This window comes from Lissotriton vulgaris, unplaced genomic scaffold, assembly GCF_964263255.1.
Source record: "Lissotriton vulgaris unplaced genomic scaffold, aLisVul1.2 SCAFFOLD_1182, whole genome shotgun sequence".
NCBI classification, from domain to species: Eukaryota; Metazoa; Chordata; class Amphibia; order Caudata; family Salamandridae; genus Lissotriton; species Lissotriton vulgaris.
The window spans coordinates 499,373-511,814 of NW_028246755.1; the positions used below are offsets into that span (position 1 = coordinate 499,373).

The 12,442-nt window shown below is 40.8% G+C and overlaps 1 protein-coding gene across 1 annotated transcript in view; it reads left to right on the forward strand.

Moving 5' to 3' along the window:
• Positions 1 to 12,442, forward strand: part of LOC147665754 (T-kininogen 1-like) — a 131,237-nt gene that overhangs the window by 34,766 nt on the left and 84,029 nt on the right. The window contains exon 4 of the mRNA XM_086949544.1: positions 8,468 to 8,631. Coding sequence (XP_086805670.1) covers positions 8,468 to 8,631 — 164 coding nt within the window. The remainder of the gene's footprint in view (positions 1 to 8,467; positions 8,632 to 12,442) is intronic.

The following is a 12,442-nucleotide window of genomic DNA, read 5'->3' on the forward strand; positions in this document are numbered from 1 at the left end:
ATATCCCTTTTATATAATGGATCCTCTGTAAAGATCACAGGAATGTTACATATCTGTAATTTCCATTGCATAGTACCCGCATTCAGATGTTCTAATAAAAAAGGTGTCCATGTAAATCGATTCTAAACTGTTTCTTTTTCATCATCATCATCACTTTATTTCGATAATAAAAGATCATAAAAGTACACAGCACAGACAAGTAATCAGTAATCAGGTAAGATAGAGATGGATAGACAATCTATAAAAACACTTTTTGTCTAAAAACGCATACAATTTGTACAAGAATCTATCATAAGGTGCTTTCAGTGCAATTAATTTACAATACATATCCGTTTTGATCAAGTCGGGACCCATCACAAAATGCATTTTGCTTGTTTTATCCACAGTGCACGCCAATATCTGGACAAGCCAAAAACTACAGCTCTACGTATGTCCGTGCTCAAAGTTCGTAATGCATCTAAATAGTGACCAGGACCCACTAGTTTACAGAGTGGTATTATCCATTTCTCCTATAAGATTTATAATTAGGGCAAAAGAATAACAGGTGCACAATGGATTCAGGACTTACCTTACAAGCAGGACAGAGATCTTCACTTACAACATCCTTGCTCCATTTTTTACAAAAGAGTTTTGTAGGAAGCGTCTTATACCGAAACTGGAAAAATTGTTTCCGAGCCAAAGGGGGGACAATTTCATCCATTGTGTCCTCAAAACAGGGGGGGGCATTCAAATTTACAAATTTCGATAGACAAGCGGCCCTCTGCTTTTGCCAGTGCTTGTATTAGTATTGCTTCCCAAAAGCTTTCCTTCAGCTTCAGTCTGGATACATTTATCATGCTGTCTGGGTCAGACCTGTACCCCTCCAATCCCAAGCCTCCCCAGTAGCTCTTTTAATGCTCTGAACCAGGCAATCGAAATAATCGATTGTGACTTTAGTAGCTCGGAGAGGAGCTCCCGATATGGCAGGAGTTCGTCCACAGTCCATAGCCTGTGCCAGAACATCAGGGGTTTGTAGCATACTTTGTGTGCCAGCTGCCTTTGGGCAAGATCCAGATATAAGGGCACAAGAAGGGTGCTAGCCGGTAGATCTACCAGGAATCGAATAAAACGATTTTCTATTGTTGACAAACAGTTTATCAAACCTGTTCCCCACAGTTCGGCCCCATAGAGGGCACCCCTAGTACTTTTAAGTTATAGATTTCCAGGGCGGGTGCAAGCTCCCTTGATGATTTTTTCCTGTGTATTTTGGTTACATTTACAGTTTGGTGTGTGTGCATCTTCACTTTTTCTATATGTGGGGCCCTATTTATAATAGGGGTCAGGCGGATGCCCAAATAATCAAAGACATCAACACACTCCAAATTACTATTACCAGCTATTACAGGTCTTTTGTTGGGCTTAACCACTCCTTTTCTAAAGATCATATATTTTGTTTTTGATTCATTCAGTTCCAACCCTCCCTCAGAACAGAACATAATAAAATTGTTTAAAAGCTGCTGTAATCCTTGTGGCGATTTTGACATTAGGAGCATGTCCTCAGCAAAAAGGAGAGCCGACGCCCTTTTCCTACCAATTTTAGGGGCGTCACACCCATCTCTGTCTAAAAAGTTAAGAACATCATTGGTAAAAAGGATAAAAAATGTGGGGGCAAGGACACCACCCTGACTCACTCCACACTGAACCGGATATAGATCAGTAAGTTGGTTGCTCTCCCCACCTCACTTGTGCTGTGTTTGATGTATGCAATCTGATTAAAATATCTAAAATAATTGTTGGTATACCCTGCTTCTTTAAAACCCTCCAGAGATTTAACCGTGGGACTAGGTCAAAAGCAGAATGTAAATCCACAAAATCCACGTAAAGCTGTCCTTCCTTACCTTGCACTTCCTTCCAATAAATGCACAACAAATGAAAGGTTTGGTCCAAGGTACAGATTTTGGACCAAAAACCTGCTCGAAGGTCACTCAAGATATTGAACTCAGTAATCCATCCTGGATCCAGGCTAATATTTGCTTACAGAAAATCTTCTGTACAGAATCAATTAGACTAATTGACCTATAGCTGGATAGGTTCGCTCTATCCCTTTTTTCGTAGATTGGGACAACCTCAGCGATTTTCCACGAAGGGGAATTGGAGTACCACTGAGGGTTGAGTTGGTATGTAAGTTTATATAAGATCCCCAAAGTGCTACATCGTCCTTATAGAGGTCATTGGGGATCCTAGCTGGTCTGGGGCACGGGACGGGATACAATAGCAAATTGCTATTTGAGTTTCTTATAAAGAAACAGAGAGACCTTCACCCTCCTTATTGAGCTCTTCACCGGATCCCCAGAGTTCTTAAGCAACTGTGGTATCCCTTGACTCATAGAGAAAGCCAAAATGTGCTTCCCACTCCTCTGGCTGTACTGTAAATTCTACGTATCTCCCATTCCCCTTAAGCCAATAAGCTGGTTTACTCTAAAAGCTCTTTGGATCTTTAGCTATCATTGCATTACGTAAAGCAGTCCAGAGGGAATCCTCCCACTCATTCTTTGCAGCTTCAATTGTCTGTTTGTACCTTGCTCTACTGGTCACTATCTCATTTTGTGTTTTTTTCCTTTACGGCCCTTAGGAGAGCCTCCTTACTGAGCCTACATTCCTTGGTGGACCAAACACCCTTATCAGCTAATCTCTGGTGTAGACACTTGGTTCCTTCTTTTTTCCTGGACGGCCTATATATTCCCTTATCTCTTCATATAATAGCTTGTGTCTGGGGCCTAATGTCTCCAGAACATTCTCATTGGTGGAGGTGGCAAATTCCTCAAGTAACAGGCAAGCCTTCCTCTTAGTTGCATCTAATGCCTCTGGATGAGTCTCCATCCAGTCCCATCTAATTGCCCTTTGATTGTTAGTAATTGATAAAGTACCCAGATCAGGACAACCAATTCTATCAGGCCCAGCAAAGACCTGATTAGACAGATCAAGAACTAAGGCATTGGGGTCACTATCTGCCCTTTTGACCACTGCCACATCTGTAACTGAGTACCAATAGTTTAGGGAAACAAGTCAATAATCTATCCTGCTTTCATGGCCTGGCCTGTTAAAAGTGGGATCCCTGTTTGGGTCAGAGGCTGTCATTCCATTTGTGGCTCTCATTGTGAGTGCCATAATTTGGGCTCTTCCCTTTGTCCACCTTACTAGGGGAAGGTCCAATTGAGGAATTTGCCACTCTCTGTCCCAGTCGTCAGTAAGATCTAGAGGGATCGGGCGAGGGGTTAAAACGTACAATTGAAGTCACCCGCAACTAATACAGGAATATTGTCAGTGTAACAAAACAGGGCATGGTCAAGATAGCACAAAGTGATAGTTTCATCCTGAGCCCTCTGAACTCTACTATAGACATTAAACATTCTAGTCTTTAGGCCTTTATAAGATGTAAGCTCTAATGCAAATACATCCTGCGAGTCCACTTGGATTAATTTAACTTTGATCCCCCGGCTAATTTTCACCCAAAATGCTAATCCACCAGAGGGTCTACCCTGTTCTTTTCTTGTGGCGTCAATGGCATAGGTGCAGGCAGTGTAGACTCCAGGGGGCATATTATCAACAACTAGCGATTTTTATCGCTTAATAAGCTTAGCAACATTTTTTTTATCGCCGTGCATTGCCGGATTTTATTGCAGAGATAACGTGCTATTAGCAACGTTTATCTCAAATGTGATAAAATATTCGGCGATAGCGGCTCAATGCGTGAATATCGATGGAAATCAAGCGATATTCACGCATTATGGCCAATAGGGTCTTAACCTGAATATCCAACTCCTATTGGATATACAGGTTAAGAACTGGTCTGAGCAAGCGTTAGGTTTTGGCGATATTCGCGCTTAGCACACATTTTTTATTCACTACGCCTGCATTGATAATTGGCGGTAGCGATGTTAGCAACGGCTTTCAGTCGCTAACAGGTTGGGTACGCCCACTTTGCATGTCATTAGCGATAAATATCGCTGACATGCAAAGCGAGCCCCAAACCGGTCGCTATCGCCTACAAACTGTTGCTAACTGCTGTTAGCGACAGCTTGCTAATAGGGCGATAAAATTATCGCCGATTTAGCGGGAAAAAGTCCTGCTAAAGCGGCGATAAGACCCTTGATAATATGCCCCCAGGTTTCTTGAAAAAATATTACATCGAAGGAATCTACAAACGAACACCATTCTGTGTCCCACATTAGCTTGGAGATCCCAGCCACATTCCATACCAATATCCTTAGGGAGCGGTTTTTTACATTTTAGTGTTTTTCCAAATTTTCCCCTTCTATACCTTCAACAAACCCCAGTGCTGGGACAACCCCACCCCCATTTATCAAAAAAGGAACCATCTCCCTGTTCACCTCCGACTCAAGGGCTGTAGAACATATTGGAGAGATTGTCATTGGGGAAGTGCAAGTGGGGGCAACACTGGGGGGGGGGGCTAGATCTACCTTGTCTACGTTTAGGTATCATCTGCGCCTCCGGTAGGGGTCATCTACCCCTTCTCATGGGATCATGATGTAGCGGGGTTAGTCCAGATGGTCCTGGCCCCTTTGTTGGAAGAGTCAGTCTGGTGGAGGTTTCAGCAGTATGTGTCAAAAGGGGTCTAGGTGTAACTCCAGCAGGGGGTCTGTATAAAATAGAAATGCGGGTGTTTTCTGGAGGGACTGTGAGAGAATTAGTCGACAATAAACTAGTAATTATACCTGCATCATAGAAGGTATCCTTGATTGTGTCCCACATGGACCGCTGTATTGGGAGTCTTCTAACTATTTTAATGTTATCCCTAATGATTGAGTAACATTGTCAGGTAGACCTCAGCCAGTATATAACCTTGTTCTTCAGCGATTCCTGATTTTAAAAGCTCATGGGGGAAGTTTAGGGACTTCCGTGAGATAAATCTTTGCAGTACTTTTCCATGACCTGGATTTCACGTAAACACCATCCCAAACAGCCCCCCTAACTTGGGCCTAATGGTAATCCCGCATATGTGCGACCCCTTCATCCAGGACCACCACTCCTCTGTCGATATCCTGTGTAGGGAGGGCGGGGGTTTCTCTGAAATTGCTTTATGTTAGCTTTGATGTTTCGATCCCCAGTTTGATGTGGCAAGGGCTGCGTATGTCCAATTTGCTTAGGTTCTCAGTAGGTTTTACCATACTAGATGCTTCTGCTCAATTTATAGCCCTATTTAGTGATGTTAACTTGGTTTCTATGGCCACAATAGGCCCACCATCAGCCCTTTCCAGCAAAGAGGCAGCCTTCTCTTTAAGGGAAGATACCTCATCTCTCAGGGATGCTATCAGGTCTTGTAGTGATTGAATTACGCCAATAGGGATTTTGTTTGTTCTGGCAAATCTAAATAGTCGGTGCTATCCTCCTTTCCCCCCTCCCCTTCTTCCTCTACTTCTAGGACCTCTAATCTTTTTTGGCACTCGATATTGGAGGTCGATAATATACTGTGTGTTCTCCGTGGGGCAGCTCCAGGTTGAGTGACTGTTTCCTTCAACCCTGCTCCAGGCAGGTCAATATCTGGATCCTTACTGTGCCTTTTATTTTGTTTTTTGGATAGCGATGGAAGCTTTTTTGCTATATATATTTTTTTTTGCAATGGGTGGTTCGGGTAAAGTAGTGCTCATTTGTTCAGGGGGTACAGCATCTACGACCTGACTGCATTTTTTGTTTTGCTTTTTAAACATCAATGGAATGTGCTTTGCTACTTTTTTTCGCTGGGGGTGGTTCTGGTGAGGAAGGAATAGTTAGGCCAGAGATGTTTATAGCACCAATCGAGCTATCACAGGAAGGTGAAGGGCTTGGTGGGTCAGAGTTGTCTATATCCTGGCATTCTGCTAGGATGGTCTCGATCCTATCCATTGTCTCATAGCAAACAACATTAGATGGTCTGTTAATGCCCGACGGCTGACCCTTGGCTTTCTTATTCTTAGCTTTGCAACTTACTAGGGTTAGAGGTTACAATCAGAAAGAAAACCAAATACATGGGTCGGTTACCCACCACCCCCACAAAGTGTAGCAGTATAACAATATAGAAAATTTGGCGTGCTATTTAAATCAAGGAATATTCCCTGAGAGAAAGATGCAATATAAAGTGAAAGGTGCAGTGTGTGTAATGAAAAGTACAAAGTACAAAGTGCAAAGGCGAGGATCTGGAGGGTTAGATTTAAAGTGCCTAGTGCAGGATAAAGCCAACACATCTCAATGGTCTACAATAATCTACAAGACAGATATAAAAGACAACAAAGTATCAATGATAAGATTTAAAACCAATGTGGGATGGTTAAGTTCCGGCCAAAAATTAAAAAATAGCTCCAATAAAGAGTGACAGGGACTGTTTATTTTCAATAAAAGGAAACCGGATCTGATATGCAGTTCTCAATTTAGTTCAGTTCAGGTTTTTGCTGCCACAGCAGTGGGTGAAGCTCAATAGTTTTGGTGAGCAGACAAGAAATAATCAAAAGTTTTAAAAATCTCACCGCCAACCGTTTCAAGTCGTTATTGTCACTCGCCCCACACGCTGCTGGAACCCTAAGCTCCCAGCAGTGATGATGAGAATGGTGGCAGCCTCAGCAGGGGAATGAGCACATGGGCTCTGCTGGTTCCCCTGTGGTGGCAGCGGATGGCTGTATCGAGCCCTAAGCAGTTTTTAAGCACCTCCTGGTGTGTCCCGGTCGCAGGTGTGGGGTCCCTACTGCTGAGCGTGCTGGGAAGTGTAGTCCCATACCTTCCAGCAGCAATAATGAGAGTGGTGGCAGCGGGGTAATGAGCACACAGGCTCTGCTGCCTCCCCTGTGGTGGCGGCTGAGGGCTGGGTTGATTATTTTGTTAAAGAGATTCCTCTAAAAATCAACATTTTATCAAACAAATGGTGATCATAATAATTAAAGTGTTTAATCATGAATTTAAATGAGGACGTGAAGGTGTGTCAGTATTGGCAGTTGTGAGGTTTGTGAACTTTTAGAAAGTTGGCATTTTCCTGCTATCAGTCCTATAGTGCCTTTAGCCTGGTCTGGGTCACATGGCTGGGTATAATTAAAAGTTGGCCTTTTTGAATTCATTTCAGACAGTCACACTATTGAGGAATTAGATGTGCCTTAGCAGGCCATCTGCTGGTAGGATGGTGGGCAGAGCTGAGCACAGTTCCACTTACACCTGAATAGCTTATGCTCTACCTTGACCCAAAGGGACAAATGACCTTGAATTGTCACTACAGCCAGCTTGGAGCCAGGGCACGGGAGGCAGGAAATCCAATGCACCTTTACAGAAGCTTCTCCCACCTTCCATAAGATGGGCACAAGGGTATAAAATTAGGTGCTTCAGACCCGTTCCTCAGTTCATGAGTACGCTCCTGAAGGATTCTCAGAGGGTTGCCTGCTGTGCACTGTGTCTGCCAGACTGCTGCTGTAATAGGAAGGACTGTCCTGCTTCCTGGAGCTTGGCTTGAACCTTCACATCTTGAACTCCCAGCTGCACCCATTCTGATGTAGTTCTGACCCCCCAAAATGTGTCCTACCAGTCCTGGATCCATGGCTCTGGTGCTGAAGGTTCCCAAAACTGAGGACCAAGATAAAAACTGGCCAAAAAGAGCTCTGAGAACCAGGTAGTAACTGGGACCAAACTGCTTGCCTATCTGCCCGAGGTACATTTCCGGTCAGATGACTTTGTAGTTTCTCCCACTACATTCTTCTTGGCGGCAGAAAAAACGTTTCAGTGGTCCTTTGCTAAAGGGGTATCCGATGTCGTGGGACTGTCTTCGACCATAGCCTTCTGTTTTGTCCCGCTGGAGTTTTTCAACATCCATTTCAGTGACTAAGTCTTGACGTAGAAATCTTCACCATGGCTCCAACCCAAAGCCATCCTGTGAAGATGCTCCCTGCAGCCTTGCCCCATTAAACTTTACCGTATCAGACATTTTTCTCCAAGAATTGTTCTAAGTCCGGAGATAAGCGCTGACAGGGCCCAACTCACTTTTGTAATCCGAACCGTGCTCCATCGCAGTTGGCATTAACTTTCGACTATGACCCTGTCTTGCGTTACGAGATGTCAGCAGTTTGATATTTTAGGTTCTATTTTGAGCCCTAAACTTTACAAATGCTTAACTCCGGTTCTACTGATTGGATTCTTATTCCTTTGGTGCCAAATAATTTCTTAAAATGTACTCTATTTTTCTAAATTGATTGGGAGTTTTCTTATGTTGTATTTTCACTTTTTTACTGTTTGTGTGTTGCAAAAATACTTTACACAATGCCTCTAAGTTAAGCCTTACTTCTTTTTGTGCCAAGCTACCTACGGTTAAGCACAGGTTAATTCAGTGACTTTTTGTTATTCACCCAGCAAGGGATTGCAGCTGTTGTTTGACCAGGATTCACACCCCATTCAACCAAAAACTCAATTTCTCACAGTAGTGTATTCTTGAATCTTAATGCTGCTTTTACTTTCACAGTTCCTCAACATTTAATTACTCTTGAATGCCCGATGTGCCCATCAATAGTCGCAGACAAAGCACTCTATGTAGATAAAGCTAGAAGAATGCTTGTGGAATACAACCTAAAAAGTAACACCACCAACTACTTCAAGTTTGATCAAATATTAGAAGCGATGAGTATCGTAAGTATAAAACATCTTCTTACTAAATGATCAGACTGATAACTGCATGCATTGTAATTAATCATTAACTAAGTTCGGAAATCCACATACCCATCTTCATAAGATAATACACCGACTATCAAATGTTCACTCAAACAACATCATATACCAACAAATACACCATCATATGCCTTCACTCCCAACCTTCATGTGGCAACCCACCTACGATGATACCGACATCACTCAAGTGAGTAATGAAACCGTTCCCTCAACAATGAGAACAAATAACATTTTGCAGTCCATGCCTTTACATATTTGATTTATAATGAGATGTATATGTCATCATGTGTAGTTTCTATAAACAAAGGCATTTAACCACAGTCCGGATATAATGGCTTAAGGCATTATTTGAGTTAAAATAACACTGAATTAGCCTTATGACTGTTATCAAAGTGATTTTCCTCTGAACAGTCAATGCAACAAGCATTCTGAAGTCAGTCAGAAGTGTAAAGTGCACAATCTCAAAAGTATATAATATCTTTTCTTTTGTTCTACTCTTTTATGCACTAATGTCTGACCAACTGCAAATTACTGAAAATCATGCTCTCAGATACAATAGCCACAAAAGTAAAATTTGGTGCAGCATCAATTCTTTTTAAAATCACATTACAGCCTCTTGTTTTGTTTTGAGGGGAGAACTGGAGAATTGAGAGGGCCATTAGCCAAAAATGACATGTAGGTAGATCCCAACATTTATAAATGGTACATTAGTTTAATCTGTAACAGCACACTATTTCACTACACACCAAGACTAGCAACAGCTGACTTGTGATGGAATCTCCATTATCACTACCTCATCTTCAGGATATTCAGGACAATCATTTTACTCCATGACATAATATGCATTTAATGAATAACTAGAGAAACCCGATTTAGATATTAGCAGACAGGTTACTCGGTCACAACAGGGATGGATATCCTGCCACGCAAAATCTAAGTACGTCCAGACATGGGTCCCTTGCTCACTTTGCCACAGGATTCAAGCTAGCCTGCCTGATGAGGGGTGTTACCACGAAACCGGTCCCAGAATGCTTGTTTCCGGTCCAGGGAAAACCTGGCTTGGCAGTACGGGTTGGACTGTTCCCATAAGGAATAGGGTCAAGACTGATTTGCATATGGTTGGGTCAGGACTGGGGTGGCGAAGTGAGCTAAAGAACGATGATGAATACAACCTAGATCTGTGACTGGGGGGAGTGTCTGAAAAGTTTCAGCTCTCCGTCCATCATCTCCTTGTGTTTACTTTAAGCCAAAATCGAAATGCCATCGGATATAATAGGGTTTAGATTTTGGCAGGCGGGATATCCATCCCCGTTGTGACGGAGTAACTAGTCCGCCAATAAATAAATAAGGCCCATAGTTCTTATGAACTAATATGGATCAAAATAAATTATAGACATGATAGCGAGAACTTTTTTCAAAATAAATTGCGCAATAATCAGAAAACTATATGTAAAATAAATATTAAACATTATATATTATATAACTTTTGAATACGTTACTAAACAGACTTACAGAACACAATAAACTACATGTTCCTTAAGATATGCATGCCTGCTGTATTTTTCTGAACTTTTTGAACAGAAGATTCAATTTGTGTTTGTATCCATTCTGTTAAGAATCCCGAATGCTTCTATCTTGTGTATTTACTGCAGTTCTGAACACTTTTATATGATCAAATGGCTTCCGACTGGACTTTTAACCATCACTTTATCTCCCATCTTTATCTAGGTCAACTAAACTGTTTTGCAACCAACAAAGGACATCTTTCCATTTGTTTCTTCAATTCCCAATTCTACTTTCTCTGCTCTCACTCACATTCACCATCACTTTGCTCCAACTCCTCTGACTGGAAGGTATATTGCTGTTAGCTTTCATAATTTAAACAACTCAAATAGAGAACTCAGAGTAATGGTATTGGAGTCAAACTATATTCAACAGTCCTTTCAGACAACTCATATCTCCAATTTCTCCATCCAGCATCTGAGCGGTTTGTATACTCTCTTTCATAGTCCTATTTAACCGTTCAAATATTCAATTTCTGTCATGGTGATATGATGCACTTCTTTTATGTTTAATACAATACTGATCAAGAAACACTTTAATTTCATGGGATGCCAGTTAAACACTAATGCCCATGTATGTAGAATAGGAAAAACCTAGCTCGATAAAGATTTCATCCCAAAAATGTATTACATATCAGGTAATGATTTCACTAACGTGTGTTCCTTCAGACTATCTTAAAAGCATGACAATTAAGACCAATATTGTATTTTTTTTTATCTTTCTGTTTAGCAGTCCAAATACATCTAAAAATATTTCCTCTCGTGGTCAAAATAGTAATTTGTTACAAACCACTGGAGGTGTGTGAACTTTGTGACTTGCTTATGACAACAAAAGTCTACATAATCCCTTATAAGCCTCTGTACATCAAGGTAAAGCTCTGGTCACCAAATTCCAACCTTAATCTCTCTTTAGTCATGACAGTAGCTAACATTTGCTAGATTTAGCTACTTTCATCTAATGCTCAATGGTGGTTTTAAATGAGTTCCTCTAAAAACCAACCCGCATTCATGAAAAGTTATTTTTTTAACCATCCATAAATATTTGCTTTTCACTCACCAAAATGTGGTAACCACTTAAGCATTAAAAATCTTTAAAACGCCTAATAAATTCTTTATCAGTTTACTCAATCACTTCTACAAAAAACACTCATTGAGTCAACTTTCATACTGTTTTCAAATTTAATTGATCATAACTTTCATCCTTTCTTCCCATCGATGTTCTGTATTCTTCACCCATAGTGAATCAATAGTCTTTTGCTTTACTTTACACACCTAGCTAATTTATTTCCTTAATTACATTGCTCTTCCTTTAAAGATCGACCATGCTCTTGAATAATCAGTAACTCTCTACCTACCTCTCATTGTGCTCTCACTAGTCTTATCCATGTATCAAAACATTGTATAGGTAAATTGTACACATGTTATGTTAGCTGACATGTTGGTCATTACTCTGTAAGATCGATGCTACAGAGAGTAACCCAATAGAAATTCTCAAAAATGTATACACTAGTGTAATAAAAGATGTTAGATCTTTTGATTCTTCATGCAGGTATATTTTGCAATGTCAAGAACACACTTTCTTTTATGTTGTATACCAGATGTCTAGCCCCCACCATGTATTTGTTCAGTTCTTTTAAATGAAGACATAAGTAATTGTTCAACGTCATATCTTATGAATAAACCCAGCACCAACCACTCCTTATCCTCAACAGGCTCCATTATCTTTGCTTCACAAAACCTTTTCCATTCCTTTTCTGCATTTTGCCCAACCTCTCACTTTTTGTGTATGTAAATCTCTAGAAAACCCACCTTTAGACAGTTCTTTAGAAAACCTAAATTTTCTTGAAAAAGTTCTGTTTAGAAATCTACCTTCTCATGAGTTTACTAATTTCAACAAAACAGTTAGTATTGTGGTCACATTTGATCTCCAAACCTTCTTGATGTGGCCATCCTAAAAGGTTTTCATCATTCTGGGAAATCTACACTTTATCCACAATTAATTTATCTTTAACTGTATGCAAGCCTTATAACATGCTTTCATTTGTATCTTCTCCTCCATATCTACATGCTCTAATACCTAACTACATCAAGTGATATACCTATAAATTTACCCTGTAATTTTTTCACTATAGTTCTGTCTACCTCTGCTGCACCATTGAGATATCTCAAACACTTTACACTCACCTCAAAACATTCTTCGACTACTCCTC